General features: G+C 36.5%; 3 protein-coding genes across 4 annotated transcripts in view; 2 read left to right on the forward strand and 1 right to left on the reverse strand.

Annotated features, from left to right (window-relative positions):
* Nucleotides 1-499: 499 nt before the first annotated feature.
* LOC133865975 (cleavage stimulating factor 64) lies at nt 500-10,252 on the forward strand. The gene is made up of 11 exons (XM_062302512.1): nt 500-602; nt 680-855; nt 1,147-1,225; nt 3,399-3,573; nt 3,666-3,699; nt 3,797-4,041; nt 4,137-4,214; nt 4,869-4,904; nt 5,012-5,539; nt 5,989-6,324; nt 9,846-10,252. The coding sequence occupies exons 2-11, from the start codon at nt 825-827 to the stop codon at nt 9,987-9,989; spliced, it is 1,686 nt and encodes a 561-aa protein (XP_062158496.1). The 5' UTR covers nt 500-602; nt 680-824; the 3' UTR covers nt 9,990-10,252.
* Nucleotides 10,253-16,109: 5,857 nt separating this feature from the next.
* LOC133865246 (shikimate kinase 1, chloroplastic-like) lies at nt 16,110-21,164 on the forward strand. The gene is made up of 10 exons (XM_062301615.1): nt 16,110-16,605; nt 17,456-17,508; nt 17,630-17,684; nt 17,768-17,840; nt 18,206-18,293; nt 19,194-19,276; nt 19,386-19,515; nt 19,614-19,692; nt 20,760-20,824; nt 20,910-21,164. The coding sequence occupies exons 1-10, from the start codon at nt 16,404-16,406 to the stop codon at nt 20,973-20,975; spliced, it is 894 nt and encodes a 297-aa protein (XP_062157599.1). The 5' UTR covers nt 16,110-16,403; the 3' UTR covers nt 20,976-21,164.
* A 2,899-nt stretch (nt 21,165-24,063) lies between these two features.
* LOC133867301 (uncharacterized aarF domain-containing protein kinase At1g71810, chloroplastic) overlaps nt 24,064-27,964 on the reverse strand; it is a 38,089-nt gene continuing 34,188 nt past the window's right edge. Inside the window, exons 19-21 of one of the 2 annotated variants that reach the window (XM_062304027.1) lie at nt 27,249-27,431; nt 24,640-24,759; nt 24,064-24,251 (exon numbers count right to left, since the gene is read on the reverse strand). In XM_062304027.1, coding sequence (XP_062160011.1) covers nt 24,147-24,251; nt 24,640-24,759; nt 27,249-27,431 — 408 coding nt within the window. In that variant the 3' untranslated portion in view covers nt 24,064-24,146. The remainder of the gene's footprint in view (nt 24,252-24,639; nt 24,760-27,248; nt 27,432-27,964) is intronic. The other variant, XM_062304028.1, reaches the window with a different exon arrangement.

A 27,964-nucleotide genomic window follows, 5' to 3' on the forward strand; every position in this document is an offset into this window, starting at 1 on the left:
CCAATAACGGGTCATAATATTGCATTAACATAAAGACGAATGAGCCAACTTGATATTTTGGCTTATAACCACAAAGAAGAGCTTTCAAATTTTTATTCTTTCGTATTTTCATAGAAAGATAGAATCGTAGGATTAAAGAAGTTTCAAAACTTTCTATTAGACATTTGTTATAGTTAGTATTGGAGTGTTTTTGTTTGAGCGGTACGAAATGAAATTCTCATATACAAATCTTGGAAGAGTTCCTCGAGTTTACCTATTTCAATAAAGTCTTGATCGGTTTAAAGAACGTCTTGAGATTATTATTTTAGTAATTAAAAAATTACTGAGCATATCCATCAATATATGCATTTTTTGCCATGTTTTTCTTTTTCCTAAGCAAAGAGCGAAAGGGGAGATATATTTTTTGGCCATGTTTTTTATTATTATTATTATTATTTTTTATAGATTTGGCCATGTTAATTTAATTGGACAGATGTTAATTCGGATTGGACGGGGACCAAAGCGTGTACTCTCTCTCTCTCTTGGTGGCTATGAAGTAGAGCGAGAGCCATCTTCATCCCTATTCTCCCCCTGTCTCTCTGCCTTCAAACAGATTAATAAAGGTTTTCAATCTCTAATTCATAGATACACAAGTCAAATACCCACTGAACCTATTTACATGTTTATATATATTTGATAGTAGCACAAGCGAAAGAAGAAGAAGGAGAAGAAGAAGAAGAAGAAGAAGGAAGAGGAGGAGGAGGAGGAGGAGGAGGAGGAGGAAGAGGATGCTAAGGACGAAGAAGATGAAGCAGCGCTTCACCTTCTTCTCCTTCTGCTGATTCATGGCGTCTTCTCAACATCGCTGCGTTTTTGGTCCTCTCTCTCTCTCTCTCTCTCTGTGCCCCCCTCCCTGTTCTGCTTTTCATTTATTTGTTTTGTTTATATTTGAAGAAATTTTCGCTTATACTCAGTTTGGTTGCCGAGAAATCGCCGGAGTAGAAAACAAAACGGAATCTTGGAATCTTAAAACGGCGAATAAATTCAAAAGGATTGAAATTTTCAGTATTTTTTATACGGTTTCGATGGCAATCAAATGGAAATTTTCTGAAGTTAAGGTTTTAGTGGTTGTGACGATTGACTCATTTGGTGGGATTTCTGTTACAGTTGGGAATATACCATACGATGCCACTGAGGAGCAGCTTATAGAAATCTGCCGGGAGGTTGGTCCTGTTGTGTCTTTCAGGTCAGTTAGAAAACCCTAGAGTTTATTGTTTTGGATTTTAATTCCACAATTTTGATGATCGTTTTGGGTGGAGGCTTCGTAGGAATGGTAATATTTAGTTATCAATGAAACAAGGAGTGTTTGTTTTTTTTTTTTTTTAAATGAGAATTTTCCCGTTGATGCAACTGAATCGTTGTAGACGTAAATATGAATTCTTAGCATTCTTGTGCTTAAAACACTTGCATATGCAAGCACACAAAAATGCACGTTTCTTTTGGAAGCATATTGGGATGCAAACTCACTTCTTCTGCTTTTCTCATTGGGTATTTTTTTTAACGCTTTGGCATTGAAGAAAATTACGTAAATTTGGAAATTAATTTGATTTCAGTATGCTTAAATTGAGCACAAGTTACAGTAATCTGGAAGTCTTATATAGTTATGAAACCAATTAAACTTTATGGGTGGGTTGAAAGAAAAGGAGATCTTTTTGGGAGGTTAGGGGCAGTGCTAGATTAATGTTATGACCGGATGATTATGCACCAATTCAGTTGAAAACTTGCTAGTTGCATCTATGTAATTTTTGGGACTTGTAAGTACTTATGAGATATTAAGATGGTTTAGATGTTTCCTAGAAGGAAGCAATTATAGATCATTATGAGTGATTGTATGCTTAGAACAACTCACTGTATGTGGGCAGAGTTTTATTGAATGGCTTGGTGTATGTTGTGGTATGAGTTAGATTGCAAAGGGTTGGGAGTGAGACTCTTGATTTACTGCCATGCAAAAGCATACACAGATATACAGATATGCAGATATACTTCTCTCATATTTGAGTAACAATTTTCACCCCCTATGGTTGCAACTTGTACTAACTTAGAAACATCACCATTTTGTGCATACACCTTGCTTGTGTCCTGCTTGCTAATAGAGATTAAAGGAATAGTGTTATGGAAGATGTCTAGATGCATGTCTTGGCTAAGGCAATGACTGTTCTAGAATGTAGGAAATATCTTAAAAATGAAGTCACCTTCTTATATGTTTAAATTCTATGGTAGAAAATCAGCTGCTTGAGCTAATGAGCTCTTGCTCAAATGGCACATTCTTTGTAAATAAAGGGTGGAAGGCGTGGTTGTGGGTCTAAATCCATTGGTTGTGTGTGTTACTTAACAATAAAAGAAAAATCTGCTGCCAGATGATTTTGCCAAAATGATTTTTTCAAATTAGGGCAGCAGTGTTAGATGCTCTTATAGATGGGCATATTCTATGTCATGTATCTCATTCCTGATCCTATGTTTTCCTAGTTATCGACACATCCATCTTAACATCCTCATCTTTGCTACACTTATTTAATGGCCATGTTTTTCTTGATTGCCAACATACGGAACCATAAAGCATAGCTAGCCTAACCTTGGCCTGAAGAGCGTATCATGCGCAATCGTGGCGAATGTACATCGTGTGATTTGATCTTGAAAGTTTGACTATGTAATCATTGATAACTAAGTACCTGGTTGGACTGAATAGATTTGCTTTTGACCTCAATCTTGTGGTAGTGTGTTGTAGTCATTTATTGTAATACCCTGGTTCCACATTGAGAACATAAGGAGTAGCTTGCGTAGAGTGAGTAGTTTATAAAAATAGTCATGAGTGCTAAATCCTACATTGCCTAGTTACTAGATAAAACTAAGCTTTACAAAGGATTATAGTAAAGTTTCAAATTAACTAGTCCTTTTGGGGTGATAGCGCAGATGTGGCTAGCATTTTTCTCTGGGTTGTTACATGTATGCAACAATTCAATAAAACTGATTTCCAAAAGCTTTATACCAAGTAGTTCTTTTTTGTTTGATCTCAAATTATTGGGGTGTATTTTGGGGTTTTTGGTGGGTTTCGGGCTTGGTCCTCTTGGGGTTTTTTTTTCTTTTTTTGTGCTGGCTTTGGCTGCTCGTGTATACCACCGGTGTACTTAGGGGCGCCTTATGCTTTTTAATAAACTTACTTATCAAAAAAAATTATTGGGGTGTATTTGAATTTTTGATATGGTTTGCAATAAACAAATGTTAAAGTAATTATTTGGGTTAGTCGTTAGGGATAAATCATGCCTTTTACTAAAATCTGCTATTGTATCACTTGCTTTTATTTTCTTCGCTTTTGCATAGTAGAAATTGGTATGTTTAAAGTGTTTTTGTCTCATTTTCAGATTAGTTATTGATAGAGAAACTGGGAAACCAAAAGGTTATGGGTTCTGTGAGTATAAGGATGAAGAGACTGCTCTAAGTGCTCGTCGTAATCTTCAGGGTTACGAGATCAATGGCCGACAATTACGGGTTGATTTTGCTGAAAATGACAAAGGTGCTGAGAGGAATCGAGAACAGGTGAAATATTGAATGTAAAAATGCTTTGCTAATTTATTCTCTCTTGTTTAATGATCCTAAGTCAGTGAATATTGCCTTTCCTTCTCTTGCAGGGCCGTGGGGGACCTGGACTTGCTGCTAATGTTGGTTAGTTTGTTCTCTCAACTTTTTATGCTTTCAGTTTTGACTTTTTACATGAATAAAACCTGAAATCATTTTTTTTCTTCTTATGGACATATTAAAGACCCTCAAAAACAGTTATCTGGCCCAGCGATTCACGGAGAATCTGTTCACCATCAGCCAATTGGCCTCCATATAGCTATAACTGCAGCAGCTGTCATGGCAGGAGCTCTAGGTGGTGTTCAGGCTGGTACACAGTCAAATCAAAATGGTTTGCACAGTCAGTCAGCATTGGCCAACGACCCTTTAACTCTTCGTCTGGCCAAAATGTCTAGGAGTCAGCTGAATGAAATAATGTCTGAGCTGAAAGTAAGCATTTCAGTGAAGTTTATTTCACCTTTCCTGGATAGGTTTTGAATCTTCATCTCTTGATTTTTTATTTATTTTACTTGTTCCAATGACAGGTAATGGCTACACAAAACAAGGAACTAGCTCGCCAGCTATTGCTTGCAAGACCACAGTTGCCAAAAGCTCTTTTTCAGGTAATAAGACATTTTATCCCACTTTCTGGGGACCGGATTCTGATTATGTATTGCAATGGTCTTATATCACACTACTTTTCATGTTAATACTCTTCAACCAAACCTACATGTATATATATTTTTTAAAAAGAGTAGTATGTCACTCGATGTATATTTGTATTCATGTGACATAGGTTTCTAGGTACAACCAGCCCATCCTAAACTTCCTGCATGAAAATAGATGATATAGAATGTGTGTTTTCCGTTTCCATTTTATAACAGGTCCCATTTTTTTTCCTTGTACACATTTTCCCCTTCTACTTTGTTCCTATACTCTCTTCATGTTTCTGCAGCCTTACCATCATTGTCTTTGTGCACGTAATGGAAAGCCAAGAAACTGTCTATTCTTTTATCTTCTTCTCTATATTCAGGGGAGAAGTTGTGCCATTTAGGTTTGCGTTTCCTGTCTCTGAGGGGACCAGTTCCAAGAAATCTTGTTTTAGCATTTATCTACTATTTGCCTGATCCACCTTTGGGATCCCATGCTTTCCCTTTTTAATGAAACCCAAAGGTTAATGTATCCATACCTATTCTACCTCTGCTTCTGGTGTGATATGTTATTCATTATTTTTGAAATTTAAATTTAATTTTTTTAAACCCTTTTTTTTTTTGCAGGCACAGATAATGCTTGGAATGGTGACCCCACAAGTGGTTGGTTTTATTACTTTTAACTTTTGTATTATTACCTGCTCAGCCCTTGTTGTGTCATGAGAAATTGCTGCTTTATTTTATTTTATTTTTCTCTCGAAACTTTGCAGTTGCAGATGCCAAATATTCGGCAGGCTTCAGGTCATCCCACACAGCTTCCATTGCGTGATAGCCAGCAGGCTCAGCCACCGTCAGTTCAAACTCTGCCTGGGCTACCCCCTCTTGCACAGAACAAGATGCAGTCTGGTTTGATGCCCAAAGTGCAAGAAAGTCAAGCTTCGACAGTGTCTCAAAATCCTTCGGTTCACAACCAATTTTCTTCACCCCTACAACCTCGAATTCAGCTTCCACAACATGCAAACAACCATATTGTACAACAGGCCACAGTTCTGGGCCAGTCTACAGTTTCAACACTTCCTCCTGTATTACCCATATCTTTAAGCAGTTTGTCCTCTAGACCGCAAATACAGGGGGCAAATTCCTCTTCTCTGAACCATCAAGTGCAGCCCCATATGCTACAACGGTCCGGACAGGTTGGGGCTGCCAATTTAGGACATAGCTTTCAGATGGCTAATCCAAATGCTAGAACACAATCTTCTGTTTTACCTCATCCTCCCTTATCAGATGCAGGCTTTCAGGTGCCAAACTTTGCTAGTGTTGTTGAGCTCTCGTTGTTGTTGTTGTTTTTTTTTTTTAAAAGAAAATTCTATTGAGGCTCTTTTAAAGTGTTTGTTTAGCTCCTATTATTCCCGCTTCCCTCACCAGGATGTCTAGCTTGGATTGGGAAATAAGGGAGTGGGAACAAGTGAACAAAGTGATCAAGCACATAGGTGGATAAAATGTGTAGTGTTAGTTGAACTGAAGTTTGTTGTGATTTCTGCTAAATATGTTATATTTGTCGAGATACATACACGAAAAGCTATTGTTCTTTTATTGGTGGTTAAGATAGATGATCCCATTGTACTAAATATCGTAGCATTTAGTGGCTAGAACCCTGTCCCCTCCCCTCCTTTCCCTAGGATAGTTGTAGTTATTTTGTTAATAGAGTTGTGTTCTTGTATGTAACCTCATTCCTTAATAATAACAGGCTGGCCCCTCAGTATCGTCAGGTATTCCACAGGCAATTAACAAGGATAATGATAAATCTACTCAAGTCCCGGACAGTGGAACTCGGGCTCACAGAAGTAGTGCATATATAAATACGCTGTCAGGAAGCATGGTTCATGATTCTTTAGAATCAATTAATCGCCCTCCAAAGCTGATGAAATTGGATGATGGAAGGGGCTCCTCTTTCTCAGCGGGGAGTTTGAATGTGTCCAATACCACTGGATCTGGACTGTCCAAAGTTTTTGGAGTCAGCTCATTGCCTGCAAATCTAGTCCCGAAAGCAGAAGCACAATACTCTGAGAAACAAATTTCTCAGGTAAGGAGTCCCTGTTGGCACATGTCAATTGTTCACAACCCATATATATCTTTGAGTGATCAGGTTGTTTTTCATGCATTTGCTGGTTTGTTCTCCCAACTGGAAACTGTTGTGTCAAATTTTTTGTTGTTCAGTGTTGGGTTGATGTATATTAATATATAAGGATATGAAAATTGCTACTGCTGCCACATCTTCGTAAGGCATAAAGATTTTTAAATTGCATTTCTGTCATCTGATAATGGTTTTTTCTTTTAGTTTGGTGAAATTTTAGTCTTTATTTGCATGTCTTTAGCATTATAGTGGTGATATAAAGTGTTAAAAGCTTTTGGCAGCCTGGTGGTCCCTTGATTGAGGCTGCCTGCTTTTGTTTTAGTTTATCTTGTCAGTTGAGTTCTCAATGTGTGTAAATGACAAGCAAGCAAGTCAGAACTGCCTGTGATTTTTCTAGGGGGAGAGGGATTACTTTGGACCATGATTTTTTTAAGCACTAAAACCCATGGTCAGCCTTTAAGAGTTAAACATTGACATCATCAACATAAAATGAGTAAGTTATTAGAGATTGATTTCTCTAAATTATTATATTGATATGAGCTAGTTCTACCGGAAGAAGTAATTTACATGGCTCTGAGCATCAATCTAGAAACAAAGCAAATGGCTACATTTGTGAACCTTGGCCCCGTTTAGTAATCCCCTTCCCTTCCCCTCCCCTTCCCTTTGTGAGAATTTTTTTGTTGTGTGAAAATAGAAAGTGATTGATGTGATATAAAGTAGAAAGAATTTATATGGAAAAGTGGAAAAAATTTGTATTGTAGTGAATTTTTTTAATTAAATAATAATAAAAAATTATTGATGTGATATAAAAAGTAAAAAAGAAAAGAATGTTTTGAATTTGATGTTTTTTGGAAAAGATAAAAGTAAGGGGAGGGAAGGGAAGGGGAAGGGGAGGGAGTTAGTAAACGGGGCCCTTGTGAACATTGTTGCTCAATATGCTCCCCCCTTCCTAATGCACTTGCCAACTTGGGAGTGATTTAGAAGTTTATTTTTTCAGAAATAAATCCAGACTTCTTATGAAAAATAAAATAAAATCCCCTGACTATTCTGGTGAGCTAGATGGTTATAATGTGAGGAGATGATGTCCTCTCCCCTTCTGATGCACTTGCCAACTTGGGAGTGAATAGAAGATTTGTTTTTTTTTTTTTTTAAATAAATCCTCTAACTACTTATAAAAAATAAAAAAAAATAAAAGAAGAAATAAATCCCGACTATTCTGGTGAGGTAGACACTTATATTGTGAGGAGATGGTGGAGTTGGTATGCCTTGAAGGCACGGTGCTATCTGGCAATTTCATTTTTGGATGACCACTATTTAGTTGTTATAGTGAGTAGCACATAATGTATAGTGTAAATTGGATTACCATGCTTGTTCGTAAGTTGAAAGCTCTTACTTTTCCCTATTTGGTTAGTGGTCGGAGTTTGCTAGAAGCCATTTTGGATTATGTTTTTACAAAGGATTTCATGTTTGTTGATAGGGGCTTTTTGGGGGGAGGGATGGGATGAGGGTTATCGAATTTCCATTCTAAAGGGTATCTCAATGATTTGGAGGTGGCATGATGGTTAATGGTTTAACAGAAAATATGGCTCTATTAGGTTCTATATTGGGGGATTGCTAGAGTCAACCCCATCCTGTTGTGTCAAAGGCTGAGTTAAGTTGATTGTGGATTGAATGAATGGTGAATTATTGGGATTCTATAAATGTTTGATGATGATATGACATTTGAGAAAAAAGTTGTTCATATTGGAGGTTGTTTCTAGGAGTAGATTGGCTATTTATTTGTTTCTTCTTTATTTTTATTATCCTTCTTGTTTAGGGAATCATTTTTTTTTTTGATAAGTAATTTCAAATCAATTCATTAAAAGCGCAGAGGGGCGCAACCCTAATACATGGGAAGTATACAAGAGTGTCCCTAAAAGGATGGAGCAGAGAATAAATTTAAAAAGTTTACTTGTGGGGGAGGTGATGTGTCTACATGGAACAGAGTATCATTTTTAGAAATTAAATGCTAGATATCTTTCATGTGGGGGAGGTGATGTGTCATAGGACAGTCAAAATTGATCCTCGGGGTGGGGAGCTGTGTGGTTTAATGTTGTTTTTTTAATAAGTAAATCAGTCTCATTGGAATGTGCAAAAGGGCACAACTTAAGTACACAAAGTATAGGGAGAAAAAGAAGAACACAAGTCCAGAAATTCTGTAAATTAGAAAAGTGGGGACTATTGTATGCCACCATCCAAGCATAAAGAGAGTGCGGTTTAATGGTCTTACGTAACCAAAATGGTTTAATGGTGTTAGGTAACTGAGGTGAGATTTTTTAGCATATGCTTCTTGTTGGTAGGTAAGTACTTATCCTATTCATAGGACAGTCTTTTTAAATATATTAGGGTAAAATAGCTGAGAGACTATGCTGATTGTGGTCGATTACATTCAACCCTCATGGTTCCAATTGCAACAATCAAACCCAAAAACTTCGTCAAATATACCAATTGGTCATCAGTTTGACGTTGTTTAATGAAATTGAAATATAACTTGGTCACATGGTAGTGACAACCATTTAGTAAGAATTTTGGACATTTTTTTTTTTCTACAGCTTGTGTGAAATCTCTGATTACATGTCACTCAGAGGAAAAAACCAAGTGCCTTTAGTTCATTCCATATGCTCATAATTATTCTGAAAAGCATGTTGATGTAGTCATCATTTACAAGGGATAGGCAACATCTGCTCATCACATGCTGACAGACGTATAACTATCTCCTACCTGATGGAAAAATCAAGGAGAACCTTGTCTATCAAAACAAGGTGCAGTTTTCCATTTTAGTTGCTTTAGCGTCATAGTTCTGCTATTTGATTTATTCAGATTTTTGGAAGCCTGTTGTACATTTCTCCTTGCCTTTTCGTGAGCCTATGTTTAGTAGACTTCCGTTCGCAGCACAGGAAATTGAGCCTTAGAAGTTAAATCAAAATTCATTGTGATAATTTCTCCAAGTGTTGGATTGTGTTATTAGATGGTGATCTAAAGACCTCTTTTCCCTTCCATGCACTGTTCAGAGCTAGCCATGGTGTCATAACGAGTTATCCAGCCCCTTTTCAATTGAAAGGTCTGAAAATTATAGTATCATACAATATGCCTTTTCTGCTAAATTATGCCACATCATACTACCGACTGTCTATCAGACCGCATATATTCACGGTATTGCCTCTACACTTGCACAGAATAACAAATTGTGTGAACAGACTGCAGTATTGTAACATTTTTGTTCGGGATAGCTTTTTATACATAAAGAATTGCTAACATTCCAATTGTAAAGGAGAGACATTTAATATTTTTCTGCTATTCTCATGCATTTATCAGAAATTACAAACTATTTGACAATAGAATTGATTCTATATCATGTTGGACCAAAAAGCTGCTCTTCTGGTTTCTGACATTTGATACTGTATTGTTGGTTTCTATTTACTCGGTTGCAGCTTCCAGCTGAGGTGGAGTCTGTCTTACTGCAACAAGTGTTGAACCTAACACCAGAGCAGGTGAGTTCATTGCCTCCAGAACAGCAACAACAAGTCATTCAACTTCAACAGGCTCTTCGGCGAGATCAAATTCAGCCATCTTAGGAGACGGAGTGAACATGACCAGGTCATCACTGCAGCAAACTTGTCTTGGCACTTGGCAGTTCAGGCTCAATTCTTTTTCTTGCATGAGGGACAAGAGCTTGCTATTGATTCAATCAGGTTCTGATTGCTTGTATAATTATTGATCTCACGGATCCGGGCATGGGGTCCAAAATGTGTGAGCCTGCATTCGTGTAAAATTTATGAGCTTGTGATGAACATGCCTGAAAGCAATAGTTAGAAGATGAGAAAAAAGTTTTGTTTAATCTTCTTGTTGTCCATGATTTTACATTCTTGTACCCATGCTTTCAATTGCTTTGATTCACTTTTTCATTGCTTCATTTTATTTTCCTTTTGAGACCAATTGACATTGTTCTCTGCACGAGGACAAGACCATATAAAATAAGCTAAGCTGCTTGGGTTGAGTTTTCTATTGTATCATCAATACGAATGCTTCCTTACTGTTGAAGTTGCTCTTTTCCCTACCTCTCGTCCTTTTTTTGTTTGGGTGTAGGGGGTGGGGGTGGGGGGTGGTAATGTTCCTTATGCTTGGATTAGACAGAATCGATGTTCAGCTAACATGAAATAATGAAGTTCACTGTAATACGCCAGATCCTCTTTCATTGCATTTTTAGGCTCTCTTTGTTTTGACTAAAAACATTTTCTGTAAAATGTTTTCAATAATTTCTGGTGTTTAGCTGTGCTTGGAAAACGTAGTTAATCGTAAAATATGTTTGGTCAACCGTAAAATACCACATTGTTTTTCGCAAAAATGGTTTAGATTTTTAGAGGCACAAAATATTTTCCATCTACAACTCTCGAGGAATGAATCCCTAAAGAGAGACCCCATTGTTATTCATTACTAAAATATTGGTCTCACAAGTAAAAGTATTCTCGACCAAAACTCCTCCCTTTTTTTTCTCGGTTCTCTTTCTTCCCTTCTCTGAAAACATCTAACACCAAAACACTTTGGGAGGGATGAGCTTCCCTCCCGCTCCTCTCCCTTTTCTTCTCTTCTTCCCCTTATTTCCCGTGCTTCCGCTTCCGATGAGGCCCTTATCTTGCTAGAGCTTGCTTTAGCATTATACATGTCCATTTCTTTGCTTTCTGCCAATCAACGTAGCTTTCATTGGTTTCCTCCATCCTCCACTGTGTTTTCTGTTGGGTTTGGTGTGGATCAAAGGTTGAAGTTTTCAAACTTAGATCTTCGCTCCTCCTCTAGCTTTAGCACTACAAGCTCCTCTCTACCGTGACTGTCGTCGTCTTTCGATTCCATCGACACCAGCCGTGTCCTCTCCGGACATCCATGTGTTGGAGCATGGTTTGCGCGCACCAACGAGTGATCCACCATGACCTCCGTCGTCCTTCGGTTCCACCGACACCAGCCACATCCGCTCTGGACACTCACGCACTAGAGCGTGACCTGCATACGCCAGTGAGTGATTCTCACTTGTTGGTGTGTGAAGTCCATGTTTAGCTCTCCACCCAACCATCCCTCGCCTTTGCTGTTGGTGGTTTTCGGCCGCATATGGCGTTCACGCCTGGGGAGTAGTCCGCTAGTGCTGGCACATGATCTACATGCGCTGGCACCGGCAACTCCCAACCCCTTCCCCGGCGACTTCAAGATGCTATGTTGTTTTTATTTTCCCTGTTTTGTATTTCTGGGCATTTTGTTTTGTGTATTTCCCTTGTTTCCCCTATAACTGTTATGAAATTGGTATTCAGGTCTTTGGAACTCTTTATACACCACCTTTAACCACCTTCATTGGTGTGGTTTCTTAGCATCCGTGCAAAGACTCATTAGTCCCACATCATCGGAAGCATTGTTTCTGCATATTTGCATTCTTTGGGTGTTCGATTTTTTAAATCAGAATTCAATTCTTATTTGGTGTGTGAATTTTGAAGTTTGACTTTGTGAGATAAAATTAGAAAAAGTCGAATAAAATATGATTTGTTTTTGAAAAAGTTAAATAAAATATGTTTTGTTTTTGAAAAAAGCAAAAACATAATTATATTTGTTTTTGAAATCATGGTTGTCAAACGAACCATTGTGTCTATTTTTGGGTCGACCAGCCCTAGTTGATGTAATTTCTTTTTCACGTTGTATATATATATATATATATATATACATATATATTGGTCTTACTACTCTTACTAGATTTTAGACAATCAGATGGGTTAAGGTTTTCTTGAGGGAACATCACCATGACCACCCTATAGACCTTCTTTGGTTACCAAATGGGCTGACCAAACTGTTCATTAGCTTACCAACACAAGAGACCTTATTGCACCAAGGGTTTTTTTTTTTTTTTTTTTTTTTTTTTTTTTTTTGTAGGTTATTGCACCAAGGGGTTTGAGTATAAGAAAGAACAATAGTTTATAATGAAAGAATAATAAGATTATCTCTTAAGAACATGGCTCTGATAAATAAAAATATTTGCATACAACATATATTAAAGTAACAGTTTTAGACACATAGGAGAAAGATAGGATTGTTCTAAAAGGTAGGAGTTTCTGGAGTGTGAATATCCCTCAGGATTGTTCTTGGTGTTGGAGAAGTCTTCTTAAACTTCGGAATGTTGTTAGGGACTTTATTTTTTTTGAGGTTGGAAATGGTCAGAATATTCATTTATGGTTTGATAATTGGCATCCTTGTGGTGTGTTGATTGAGAGGTATGGTTCTCGGGTTGTTTATGATGCTAGAAGTGGGCTAAATTCTAAACTTTCTTCTGTTTTGAGTAATGGGAATTGGTGCTGGAATCCGGCCAGGTCTGAGGATCTTGTTTCTATTCAAAGTCGCCTACCTGAAATTGTTTTGGGCCATGTTGATAAGCCAGTTTGGAAGATTGCTCGGAATGGTTCTTTTGTGAGTTTTGAAACCTGGAATTTCTTGAGGGATAAGAAAGCTGAAGTTGAATGGTGGCATCTGATTTGGTTTCCTTATGCTATCCCAAAACATGCCTTTATTCTTTGGTTAGCTGTACAAAACAGGTTAACAACAAGTGATCGCCTTCTTGTTTGGGGTTTCAATGGAGATCCTCTTTGTGGGTTCTGTCATCATGTTATTGAAAGTAGAAATCATCTTTTTTTTTTAGTGTAGTTTTAGTTCCAGAATTTGGAAGTCTTGTATACAGAGGTGTCCTGGTGTGCCTTGTTCGCTTGACTGGCAGGTTTTGTTCACATAGGGTTGCAGAAATTGGAAGAAGAAAACTATGTTGGGGGTTTTGTGTAGGTTGATTTTTGGATCTGCTATACATGGTTTATGGAAAGCTAGAAATGCTATTCGGTTTTGTGGAGTTCCTTATACTGAGGAGCAGATTCTTAAGAGGATATTTTGGGATGTTAGAACCCGGATTTCTGGGAAAGGCTCTTTCAAGAAGACTAGAGAAAATGTTTTGCTTTGTCAGATTTGGAATTTAGATGATTCTGTTTTGAACTAATTCCAGTCTGTTTTTTTTAGTTTGTTGTTGTTTGGTTGCAATTTGTTTTGTTTTGTCGAGAGATGTTGTTTTGTTTGGCTGTAGTTTTGTTTATGCAGTTTGGATGGTTTGTTGAGTTGCTTTTGTGTAACTCTGTTTTGGTGGTTTAGTTGTTAATAATATGCTTACTTATTCATCTAAAAAAAAATATATATTAAAGTAACAGTTTTAGACACAAAGGAGAAAGATTGAGACAATAAGGTTTGAAGGCTCTGGATTTATTTCGCGATGCCTCCACACTTCCACATGCACTTGCTCATTTTATAATTGCAAAAAGTACTGCTAGCAGATAATCGAGCTCACATGACCTGTAGTAATTTGAATAGTAAAGATTCTTTGATAATTATCTGAAAAGTAAAAATGTTTCATAATTGGTCTGAAAAAGCAATTATGTCGGTAGAGGATTTTATCCCATATATAATTGCTTCAAATGATGATAATCTTCTAAGGAGACTCATAATTAATCTTCATATGGGTTATGGGAGTCTTGGAATAATTGCAGATTTGGAGAAAATGTTGAGGCCGGCCATGATGGTATCTTCATCTCCTGGCAATTGTAACAACCTCTTAAGAAATCGTTCTTGTGTTCTTTCTTTGGACATTGCAGCTGATTTTTACAGTTTAACAAGCTGATTTAAAATTATAAAGAAAAATTTCAATTTCCAATTTTCGAAGCTACTCCATATACATAGATGTTCTATCTTGTAAAATTTATTAAAGTGTAACCATTATCTTCAAATTAATGAAATGATTTCCATTTTGTTATCTCAATGAGTCGATATTAATAAAATGTGAGAGGCTTTAATTTATGGACTCTACACCTGTTCGAGCAAGCTAAAATACTTTGGTGTACGAATTGCCCCCTTTTTAATCGGGGTTTACTTTTGAGACAGTTTGAATAGGTGAAACCTAGATAGCCTCTTAAATGGAAGTGCCCTATTACAATGCAATATGACAGTCTTGTTGCACGTAATCTAAATATGTGACAAAAAAGTTGCTGACATAGTATTATTTTTAAATATTGAAATCAATAACATTTGCCAACTTTTTTCTAAAATATTTTAAGTAGTCTTTTTGGACACATCTTCCACTATATATTCTTAAAAAAACACTGCATTTTATAATTGACATCGATGTAATTATAATTAAGTACGTACCTAATCAAGTGCTAGCTGATCATCACTTTGACAAATGGGATATCTTCTTCTTCACTTCTTCCTCATGTTTTTCTTTCTGTTAATCTGGCTGTAAAGGACCCAAACCCAACAGAAATACCTCCATATTCCAACGTCCTAAAATTTGAGCCTTGGGTTTTCAGGTGAGGATGATTAATGCTATTCACCTGCTACCATTTGTGATATGCGTGGAACAAGAGTTTTGGGGATGAGGAGAGAGAGGGATAATAAGGTGATGTATAACATTACTCGTCTCCTTTCAGAGAGTGATGCAATTAGTCTAAAATGTGACCGAGGTCCCTCACCAACTTCATGCCATTTAAATTATTGTGCGTGGGCACATGATCTAGCTACCTCCCACAAAATGAAGAGCTCAGATACATCTTCAGGTGATCAGCGTGGTTAATTCCTTACTATATTCTCACATCAAGATTAAGATCAGGGTCAGAAAATCATTTTGGGTGTCCAATACGAACACCTTATGAAAACCCTCATGGAAAAAAGAAAAAGAAAAAAGGAAATTGAAGCGAGGAAGCCACCAAATTAAGTTGACCAAACCCCCCAGCCCATGCAATATCTTCCCAGCCTACGCGAGCCCACCAACCCTTCGGCGTGACTATGAGTCGTTGTTAACGTGGTGTTGGGGGTTGGTAACATGTTTTGGGGGGGTTGGTGTGCATGGTGTGCATGGTGTGCATCCTTCTCCCTTCCCTTCCACTTTCTTGCCAAAGTCGCCGTTCTCTTTCTTGGCATAGTCTCACGTACCATATATATATATATTCAAACTTCAAAGGATCGTTTAATTTCTCGTATATTAAATATATATGAACATCATTTAATAATACACTTTTTTTAATGAGCGTCTAGCTGGGTTTGGAAACTTTCAACGAAAAATTAAGAAAATAGGAAGAAATGGTAAGCGTATTTGATTTTAGAAAGTGCTGACCGCCTGACCGGCCAATCTGGTAAAATAGGGTTGCCGCGTGATCTACGGAGAATTTTTTTTTTTTTTCTTTTTCTTTTATCAGGGTAATTTGGTAATTTAATTTCGATACCCGCAGCCCGCCAATGCAGTTAGGTTTCGAACGGTCACTCTGTGTGTGTGTGTGTGTCCACCAGGGTATTAGAAAGTTTTGGGGCAGCTTAATGGACACGTCAAAACGTGAATTAAATACACATTCGAGTAATAGCATTACTCTTCCTATTAATATTACCCTAGTGAAATTTCATTTCGAGATTTAATTGATGTAATATACCAGCACAATAAATATATAATACCCCCTTACACGAGGATGAATTTCATACACTGAACTCCACCCTTGTATGAAGAAAGGTTGTGCATTTATTGTACCGGTGTCTAATCCTAACATTTCCCATTTCACTTCGCGTCAGAGGAGAGGGCATATTTCTTTCTTTATTATTTTGGGAAAAGGCTGTGCAACAATCACCGCTCTATTATTTTATTCTACTTAATGTGCGTTTTATTTCCCTCTCTCTTGGTCTTTCACTCTTCACCTCGTTTACTCTCGCTCCTGCGTGTTTTATTTCCCTGTATCTCGTGCTATCATGCGCACCCCTTCCTCTCCCTCTTTTTCGTGCGTTTTCTCGGCAACCAAACAGCACGTTAGGCATTCGCATTTCTGTTTCCGCCTTTAGTCTGTTCTGAAGATTGAGCTCGTGAGGATCTTGATTTTCGAGAATTACTGTGCGATTGTCCACGTAGACGAACGTGTTGTGGAGTAGGACAGGACAATTTTGCGACCATGGAGGCGACGTGTGGTGCAGCGCTGCAATTATCTACGCTAATAACCGGTTCGAAGCGGAATGTGGCGCTGGTGCCGTTGAATCAGAGAGTCAGGAAGGAATGTATGATGAAGATATGTGATTTTCGGCGGAAAAGTGTGTGCACGCGCCAGAGACGGTTCGATTATGGACTACTTTCACACTCTTGTAATCATTCACATGGTATACATATATTTCTGTGCCATCAAAATGCATTCAGCTTAGCTTTTTATGCAATAGTTTAGATTGATTTTTTTTTTTTAATTATTTTATTTTCCTTTCCCTTATGGTAGCTTTTTGATGCGTTTTTGTGGTTTCTAGGACTTGTTTTTGAAGTTGAGATCAGGAGTGAGTCTAGCTTGATGTATTTTTGCAAATGATTCTTCCAATATTAAAATTTGACTTTTAAAATTTGAATTTACTGTGAATTTTTTTGAATTTATTGTAAAATTTTATTTGTACCGGATGAGTTGGACAAGAAGAATTAAAACATTAGATTTATAATGTTAAATCATCACTTATCCTACTTATTCAAAAAAAAAAAAAATCATCACTTATTCCAAAAGTTTAATCCGATCAATACTTCAACATTCCTTCTCACGTATGGACTCAAAGTACTTTTTAATAGATGATGCCCAACACGTAGAATATTTAATTGAAATAAGGTAAATGACGGAGTAAAAAAGGTTCAAACTCATGACCTTTGGCTCTGATACCGCTTTTAGGATAAGTAGTGATTTATCATATTCTTTCTGCAAAAATTTATGATGAGATATATCTTGCGGAAAAGATAGCAAGCCTGGAAATTTGAAATTTAATTCTGCGTTTACTAGCTATTGATTGATTTAAAATCTGTATTAAATTTAATCAAATTTCGTATATAGGAAGTAATTTTTTTTTTTTGATAAGTGTATATATGAAGTAATTCGTGCTAGGATCAAGTTCAATGGAGTTTTGGCATGTATGTTTTTTTTTCCTTCCCCGTTCTTGCCATTGATTTCTATGATCATATTGTATTTGTTTTGTACTCCAGTACTGGAATCTGGAAACTCTTATGCTTCTTTTGACGAGGACTGGTTGTTAAAGGTAAAATAAAAATTCATTTTACAGTCTAAATCCCGTACAGATCTGCAATATGTAAAGTAGTTTGAGGCTCTTAGCTTTTGGCTAATGTTACACTACTGATTGGCTTCTGATGTAACTGCAGAACAAGTCACAGGAGGTCACTTCATACTTAAATGGGCGCTCCATATTTCTCGTGGGTCAGTTCCCGTTTTGAATTCCATCTTTGAGATAGCAATACTATCTATTCTTGTAATTGAATTCTATGGAGCGTGAAATTCAGGAATGATGGGCTCTGGAAAAACAACAGTGGGCCGGATCTTGTCAGAAGCATTAGGGTATTCTTTTACAGACAGGTTAATGATTTCACTATCTATGTATTTTCATGGAATTTTTATGTTTTTATGGGAAAAAACGGTTAGGAACATGGCTCCCAGATCATCTGGTGGATCATGAAACAGCTCAAAGAACAAATACATACTGTTTGGTAGGATTCACCGTTTTATTACTCAGATTTTCCCTTTCCCATTGAGGACATCTAGGACGGGCCCTCTGGGCTGATTCTTACTAGCTTTGTCTCAGTAATCATATTGCAATGTCAGGGAGGGGCATGAGTGTGGATTTGACAGGAGTACAATATTGGATTCAGTTAAATATTATGCTGCTATTGTGATTTGCGAGCTTTTCATTAAGGAAGCTGTATGTTGTTTGTGGGGAACAGTGACAGATATGTAGAACTGGCTATGGGTGGAACTTCTGTGGCTCAAATCTTTGAACAGCGTGGTGAGGGCTTCTTCAGAGATCACGAGGTTAGTTGGAACGCAGAGCATCTTTGTGAACTTCAAAAACTTCTCCGCTTCTCTTTCTATCTTTTCCTCAGTTTATTGTCGTTGGCGTCATCATCATCATGCTACCAGTTCATGGTGTACCATTTTTACCAAAACTACAATTTATTTTCTGAGCAAAAATAAATCAAATCTACCAAGTTTTCATTTTGTTTAGGAGCTCTCAGTTTTAATTCACATATCCCTTTCCTTGAGCATCATATTCCTTTGTTATCAGGATTCAATATTGATATTTGCTTGCATATCGTACTGTGGGATCTTCGCATATTGGACGACATCTAAATATGAAATATTGATTAAGAATTAATTATATTTAACCATCTGCTGTGTGTTTGCCTAGATATGAGAGAAAAAAGGCACTTCATGATAATATATTACTCAAAGCTTTGTGGTAAAACGATTTCAAATCCAGCTCTTTTGGTAGTTTGCAACTAGACTCTTTACGACTTGGTTGGCAACTATCGAATTTAGAAGTGGTTTCTGCGTTTCCTGAGTCTCATATGTAGTTCTGAGCAGGGAAAGAAAAGGACAAACTTATTTCAAATGGAGTCATGAGATCTATAAAGGGGCATTTGGAAAATGTGAAATACCTTGGCTTTAGACCATCTGGGACTTGGATAATAGGTTAATATTTTAAAGCTTCTTACAGAAGGAGGGGCCTCTGTAAATAGATATTAAGAAAATCATTTTCCAATCTCCTATATCTATAGTAAAATCCATTAATGCCACTACTACTAATTTGAGTGGCCAATCACTATTTTCAGTCAATAATGTTGCTTACGTACATAATTGTGGTCAACGATTCTGTTCAGTTTAAATTTTTCTGTTTATGGAACGAGAACTTTTTATTTTTTATTTTTACAGAGTGAGGCATTGCGGAAATTGTCTTTAGTGCCCAGGCAAATTGTTTCCACTGGAGGTGGTGCAGTGGTTCGCCCTGTCAACTGGTATACTGGAGCTGTGGATATTGAATTTTGCCATCTTCTCTTATTATGTATAAACTTAATTTATATTTTAATTGTATTAAAGAGCTCTGTGATTGTTTTCTATTTTAAGGAAGTATATGAGGCAGGGGATCACTGTCTTTTTAGATGTACCTCTTGATGCCTTGGCAAGGAGGATTGCTGCAGTGGGAACTGATTCTCGCCCTCTCTTGAATTTCGAATCGGGAGATGCTTACACAAAGGTGGATATCACTAATACGGACACCCTTTCACTAGATTCAGATTTTAGGCTTGGTTTAGCAAAAGGTTTGAATATGTGACATCCTCAACTTCCCTGCAGGCTTTTGTGGGACTGTTTACTCTTACCAAGAAGAGATCCGAGGCATATGCTGATGCTGATGTTACAATTTCCCTTCTAGGTATATCTTCTCCTATCCACTAACAGCTAGATGCCCTACTTTCTTTTTCTTGTCATTCAGTTAAATGTTGTAGACATGGTTGCATCCGTCACTTCTAGGGACATGGATCCTTGGAGTGGCTCCAAAAGACCTGCTCTCTTGTTTGTGATGCAATTAGATTTATAATGCACAGATTGAGATAATTGTGGCATGTAAGCTAGTGTTGGGTGGTCTGTTCTCTGAAGTGCTTTTTTGAAGTTATGCGGCTGCTTTGGTCTGTGGCACCACAATGTTTTGAACATCATAAAACATATTAAGAGCTTTCCTTGTTATATTCAATCCTTCTGTGCTTAACTGCAACTGATGACTTTTTAATTTCCCAACTGTACCAATGTGGGGTACAATATTGCTCCTTGCATTGCCTAAAATTATGCACTGGACTAAAGGAGCAGTATTATGGAGACTTTGGAGATAGAGCTAAAAATGATTATGTTCAACACTTTATACATTTTAGATATCAATGATGTGGTCGTTTTGTAACTTCAATAATAATAATACCACTCGCAATAGCACGAATCACAGTAGGATAGTGTCTATATTGAGGGTGTCGATCCTCCGTTTGTACTAGAATTTTAGTGTCCAAAAACACTAAAAAAAGGCAAAATGTTAGATTACAATGAGGGTAAGGGTTTAACAATAGCAAATTAAGGGGCTTGATTGTGCAATATTCAAGATCTATCAATCAGCATATCATAGCTTGCTTTTTTCTAGTGTTTTAGATTTTTTGAACTTTTGTTCATCTTTTTCTATTGATTAGGGGTTCTCTTGTATACTTTTTATGTACTAGAATTGCGTCTCTCTATGCTTTTTTAATATTGAATTGCTTATTAAAAAAAAAATAAAAATAGTGCCAATCAGATCCCCAATGTGGATGCACAAAGCAATATCTTGGAAACACATGATATAGATGAATGTTAAATGAAAGGTGTTAAAGATTTGACTGAATCCTTATTTCAGTATGTTCCACGTCTGTCGGTTATGCGTAAAATCATAAATGTTGAAGAAATTTGAAATGTTTCACTTTTCAGATCTTGCAGCCAACCTGCGTCTTGAAGATGTGTCTGATATCACACCAACTGTAATTGCAATTGAGGTCTCTCTTCATCCTCTTCTGTGTAGCCTATTTCTGCTGTTATCCCACTGGTATATTTCTTTACCTTGTCCTTGAATTTTGGCAGGTACTCACACAAATTGAGAAATTTCTTGGGGGTAAAAATGGCAGGTCCCTCCGATTCTATCCTTAACTAATCCAATGCCTTTGGTTCTTGCTCCTCCATTCCTCCATAGTTTATATGTATCACTAGCAATGCATTTTTTTTGGTAGCGTTGTTGCAATAAAATAGAAAGTTAATTCTTTCCGGTTAATAAAAGCATTAATTCTAGAGTGCCCAGTAAAATAAAATTTACAAGCGGTCCTCTTGGTAGGTTTGTCTTATCCGATGTACAGATGAAATAAAGGTCTATCTATTATAAGCATTTCTTTCAGCGCTGAATTATAGTGCCTCAATTCAAAAATTACTGTAGGCACTGACCAATCTAGAGGGAAGAAAACTATTTCAGTAAGCTAAAAGAAGAGGTAGAATGCGGCAGGACAAGGGAAACGCTAAAGATGAGTCTCTCATCCTCCCTTCATCACTCTCTTTTCCTTAAAAAAATTGATTTTTATTAAAAACTTGTCTCTGATGACTCATGTGTAGAAGGACTCGGCAAGACAAGGATGCTTTCCATAGAAATCATTCTATGGTCAAAATTTTATTTTGTTGCATTTAACGGTATATATATTGCCACATCATTTAAAATGCACATGCTATCATATTTAAATGACATGATAAGGTATTCATCATGTACATTGTTAGATAAAATTAAATTAAATTTTGACCATAAAATAACTTATCTCCATTTCATTTGAAACACAGAGAATCTGTTTAATTTGCAAGATTGTGATGTGCGCCCCTAGTATAGCAACCTATCAGCCGCAGCTACTTTGCTGTGATTTAGAAAAGGCCCGTCTAGAATATAAACATAGATTGAGGGGGAAAACTGTGCGCTAATGAGCCCTACAAGAAATTTAAATGACAGTAGTGCACACGTGCACACCTCCATGTTTAAAACAGGCATAGGAAATTTTTACCAGGAAGGCCATGTTCAAGACTGGTCTAGATATTAATCAAGCCATCAGGTTGAACCATAAGATGGGCTTGAGATATTGAATATGTTTGTTAATGTGTTTTGGTCTGAATGTTAAATGTGTTGTGGGAGTATTCTTTGTTTTTGGATTGAAAAAGTATTTTGATGTGATATCAAGGAGAAAATTGATTTTAGAGGTGCTTTCTGTTTCTGGTCGGGTCTATATTTGAGAATTTTAATTTAATTTAATTTTTTATTTTTTGGTAAAATGAAGTACACATGCTTATTTTAAGAAACCAAACAAATGTACAGCCCTACTTGTAAAAAAATTAAAGAAAATTAAAAATTAAAAATTAGTAAGAATTTTTTTTTTTTTCAGTTGGGTCGCATGGCCACCCAAACACCTAAATCGCATCTGTAATTTACACGCGGCAATACTGACAGGCACAAGGGTGGGTGCACAGCCACTTTACTTAATTAAATTGAACACTTGTTTTGTTAAAATATTCTTACAATAAGAGGAAACAAAAAAAATCATATTTATAAAAAGTAAAATGTTGTGTTTGAGGAATGACTCATGCACAATAGTTGTACACATTTTGTGCATACAATAATTGTACACATGTTGTGCACGAGTGTAGACACATAGGGGTAGAACTCATAAAGTAGGTCCCACTATATGGATCTCACTCATGTGTCTACAGTTGTGTAAGGATCACTGCTCCTAAGTACAATTTCATAATGAGAACTATATAAACTAAGATGAGCTTAAAAACGGACAGCTTCATTTTTTTTTTTTTTTAATTTTTTTAATGAAGATTATCAGCTACAAAATCAACAAATCACCGACAGAGCCAAGGCTTCTATGACTTGCATCTAAGGATAAAAAAGGAACTTTGTCTGAGTAGCCTTAACTATTGATTTAAAAAAAAGAAAAAAAGAAAAAAAGACAATTATATGGCAAGACTTATCTCAAAAGTTTAAACCGGTAGAAAATAATTGATTTAATTATTCAATTAATATTCTAACACTTTTCTTTCGTATAAACTCAAATTCATTTTTAATAAGTAATGCCAAATACGTGAAATATTTAATTAAAATAAGAGCTGAATTGACAGAAATAAGGTTCAAATTAATAAAAAACCATTTCTATGATATGCTTAAACCCTTCCTTTCCAAGAAATATCCCACCGACGTACTACTTAGGGCAATAGAACACTTGGGGGACATTTTATACAAGCCTTCACCCAGTTGAAGTAACTCTGAGTTTTTCAAATATTCTCCATCACCTTCAATAGAATATTCTAAACCACATACTAGAATATTCAAGATTAGTTACTCTTAATCTTAGCCAGCAATTCACTCTCAAGATCCTTCTACCCTTAATAAAAGCTGCCTGGTTAATCCTAACAAGACCAGAACTTCAAGATTACTTAATCTTGCACTAGATTTGTAAATACTACTGCATCGTGACAGGGTCCTAATTCACCCTTCCTCTCCGGTTCATTTGGGCCTAATTCACTATTCTTCTCCAGTTCAAATGAATCGGAGAAGATCCGATTAGTGTTATTTGAAGGGCAAAATTGTCTATAAAAATTTTTATGAACAATTTTATCTTTCGAATATTACTAACTGGATCCTAGAATCTTTTGTAGGATTTTGACTTTCGAGTCTTCCTTACTAAAATGATAATTGCAGCATTTACTAACCCCGAACATCTTTGCCCCAAAGAGGGGAAAAAAAGAGAGAGAACAACTATAATTAAGCCAAAATCCACCACATCCCGCATCATTTTAAAGAAGTAAGCTATCCCACATCATTTTAAAGAAGTAAGCTGACCACACCCAAGGTATCAAGGAGACTTAATGGACTACAAGAGATTTTTGTAGTTTTTTCAACTGTCTAAATTTAATTTTAAATTTTAACAAAAAAGAAAAAGAAAAAGAAAGAGTGAAATTAATTCTAGACCGTTGAAAAAATTACAAGAAATATGTATTATTTATTTATTTATTTATTTATTTACAGCACCTAAGCCAAATTCGACTTAATGAAAGAAGGGGGACAAGGTTTCATTTCACATGAATCTTTACCAAGAGCATTTTCGATTGCTATAAAAAATTTCCTAGAAAATGCTGCCAGCTCAAAATTTCTGACTGGTAGAAAGGATTTCAAAAAGAACTGGAGCGAGGGAACAAACAAGCAATATACATAAATGTATTTGATTGAACAAAATCTTTCAACATTTCCAAATGAATTATAGGCTTTATTCGTATACAAATATAAATGTTTCACAAAAACCACCTCCGGAGTGTCCTTGCAGCAACACGGGAACTCAATCGTCCGGCTAGATCAGCTGGGAGGCTAAGTAACTGCTGTTGGGATTCTGGTGGGAGCTGCCAAATATAAATAAGTCTACATGTGATCGATCAACAGAAACAAAGGAGTCCCCATATCCAGAAAGAAAAATGAACCATCAGGATCCTCATAGCTGATTCTCAATTGGAGAGGAGCCGGTCCTTTACATACATGGGCATTTTTGTAATTTCACACCAGTAAAATTACAAAAATGTCCATGTATATGGAGTGAAATTACAAAAACGCACATGTATAGAAAGGACTAGCTCCTCTCCAGTTCCTCTCAACTGGAGAGGATCCTGGTCCGAAAATGAAGAAGGGCTCAAGTAAATGGTCAAATGCAGTATAGTATGTATTTGCAACCTTCATTGATGTGTCTCTGTGTGATGTGCATGTTCTAAAGCATGCAAATGCTTTGATTCTTACCTCAGTAATAACAGATAGGATAGGCAGAATTTCTTGAACAGATACAAGTTGATTAAAAACAAATGATGCTTCTTCTTGGTACAGTTTTTGATTCTTATCTGGGCTGACACCTCCAACTCCCTACAAAATACGAATTAATTCTTCAACCTAAACCACAAATTTCATTCAATTAACCAAATTTATCAATCAGCCAACTTTCTAGGTGCCTGGAAAAGAACAAGTGACATACTGCAATAACTCACAACGTGCTGGAATTGAAATGATATCTATCTATTGGACAAATTGTGAACATTAACTCACATGTGATCCTTCACTTTTTGAGACTCCAATTCATTAGTTTTATTTTATTTTAAATAAAAAATTCCGAATAAAAAAGACAATGAGAAACATTTTTCTACAGTATCAAATCCCATCTTCCTAAAAGTGAAAGCATCTTATATCTGGAATCATACAATTTCTTTTCAAATTGTTTCCTGCATAATAGTTTTTAAACATTATTAAGAGTTTCATCAATTTCACTCTTATACAGTACACCAAAAATATTCCCCCATTTTACAAAAATTGTAATGATCTCTGAATATTGACCTGTAAAGACGAGATTTACAATAGCCATAATATCTTAATTTAGGTAAAACTGATGTACCAAAAATACTAAAAAACCATATACTGCAACATTTTAGGTTTTTGGAGGCCCAAGTGAAGGAAAAGTTTTGACAAGTATCAAAAGCATGTTGCATTGGATCAGGTTACTTTAGCAACCAAAATATAAGCAGCTTGCTAATTCATTACAATATAATTCTGGACTAAAGCAAATCTTTTAAGTCTTGCTAGTAATTTTTTAATATATTAGTTATAATACACTTCAAAGTGGGTAAGGTTGCAAATGAGCAGAGCCACTTGCATGTTGCTCTTGAGCAGCTACGCGGAGCTTGAGCTTGAAAGTGGGCTCTCATTTTTGGTCTTTCTTTTTTCTCAAGAGTTAACTGTCTTTTAAAAATATTGGGATTTAAGTACAAGAAGAAATATCTTAAAATCAAAGGAGAAATCATGGTCGACAATCTTCAAAACAAACTCATTTTTGGTTTTGACTTGTTTATGATTAACTTTGTGCTTCTTTCTCCGTCCCGATCTTCACCGCCTTTGCCAGGCATCCTTGTCTCTTAAATCTCGTCTTTATCCTCATTACGTTTGTGATTTTTCTTTCACCACATCTTCAACATCATACTTATCTCTGTTGTTGTTGTTGTTGTTGGTTTTTTTTTTTTTTTTCCTATGGCTACAATTTCAGCCTCTGATTTGGTGTCCAAGAGTTTGCTTTCATGAGAGGTTAAACCAAAACTTGAGGGATCCAGTGCTAGATTCTCAGCTAGATTAGCTTTTAAAACAGCAGTTAAAGCAGCCAATGAGGACCTGATAAAATTTAGCTTTTGATCTTCGTATAACATTCTCCATCTTCAAGCCTTTGCTCTTTGAGATGTATATAGGATTTTTGAAATACTCGACCTAAACAGTTCGATGGAGTCCTTCAAGACCATACTTGACCCTTATGTAGATCAACTTAATCAAGCTCACGATATTGCTGAAGATCTCAGCTTACACATTCCAAATCTGTTCCCAAGTAAAAATAGCCATCGACTAGATACTTTCTGGACCTAAATTCCTAAAAAGATAGGATCTTTCCTTCCCATACCAAACTGATGCAGGACACACCAAGTGTCTAAATGAATAAGCGGGCTGTCTTTTTTTGGAAGGTTGTGAGGCAAATGGGAAGGATTTAGAAAACAGAAATAGAAGCTTACGCTGGATATATAAAGGGGGATGTAATCTGATTTTGTTGGAAATCAAATGAGAGAAATGTGGCATGAAAATGCCGATAATTTCAGCAAGAAAGTAAGAGGATATTCATCCAAAAAGAAAAGAAAGAAAAGAAAGTAAGGGGATAGATAGAAAGGATTACATAGGAAGCGAGAAAAAGGGGAGTGAGGAAAGATGCCAAGCCAATAAGCTCAACTTAATGAGATTAATCACACTTCAATGAAAAGTAACTAGGACTGGAATAGCTACAAGGATACTTAACGGACAGCAGCTGCCAGCTAGAAGCAGCCGTCTTTCTTCTCCTCAAAGTAACTTCATAGTGAAGCATTTTCATGCCTCATAACTTACTTCTGAGTAATGGAAATCTAGGAAACTATCAGCACAAATCAAAGACTTACATTTTTAATGAGTCTAACAAAAATCTTTGAACACATGATTTTAGTTGTTTCTTTCTGGATAAAACTTATATGTAGGCTGCAGGAAACATTTGAAATAGCTTTTGGTTGTTTCTTTCTTTCCTTGTGTACCTACTTGCCCTCGTATAACGTGCTTTGTCCAGCCATTTCATGCTCCTGCATCAGTGTATGTGTGCGTGTGCATGTGCGCATTGAACAATTTCTAATACTAACAACAAAACTATGCCCCATTTGGTTCAATGGTAGGTATACAATTTAAGATAACTCTCTCTCCCTCTCTCTCTCTCTCTCTCTATATATATATATATATATACATATATATTCTTTTAACACTGATATAACTGGTTATTGCAATGTAGGAGATGCAAAAGCTCTTACCAGGTTGGAATTTTCAGTCTGTTGATACCCTGACAGCAACTGAATAAGGCGGCGCAAGGTTCTCAAGTTGACCATGTCTTCATCGGTCATGGACGGGAAAGAAAACAAAGAAATGAAGGGTATACTTGCAATAGCTGAAGAAGTTATAGAATCCAGTGTTGCTAGCCCAAGTGCATCCAAACCCTGTATGTAATTGGTCAAAGTGATTGGACTTAAGTACATATTCAGCAGATGACCAATCAGTCCATGTGAAACACATGCAAAGTGACCATTAAACAAGTTATAGTATCGATTTGCTCAAATATCAGAATCAACCAGTGTTGTATATATCCTTTCCTTCACGGCTAATCAACAGCTTTGTGGGATAGTCAAGAGGGATTGTTCCTAGTATGGGCAACTGCAGTCATCGAACTATTTCAACCTGATTATGAGGGCACTGACAGAGAGTGACATTCTTACAGGGAGGCAGGGATAGACATTGGATAGTCAAGAAAGACCTTTCCTATGACGAGAAACTGCAGTTATCCAACTCTTTCAGCCTGACTGCAGTTGCCCATTCTTACAAGGACACAAGAACAGACATGGGAACTCCCTAAAATCTAGAAAGAATATCACCATATATTTTGTTTGTGCGTGTATTTTCTGCATGCACTTACGAAATACTGATTACTTTCTAATGCAAATGTGTGTCACGGACCAGAAGAATAAGTATATTT

This window comes from Alnus glutinosa, chromosome 4 (genome assembly GCF_958979055.1).
Source record: "Alnus glutinosa chromosome 4, dhAlnGlut1.1, whole genome shotgun sequence".
In the NCBI taxonomy this organism is placed as follows: domain Eukaryota; kingdom Viridiplantae; phylum Streptophyta; class Magnoliopsida; order Fagales; family Betulaceae; genus Alnus; species Alnus glutinosa.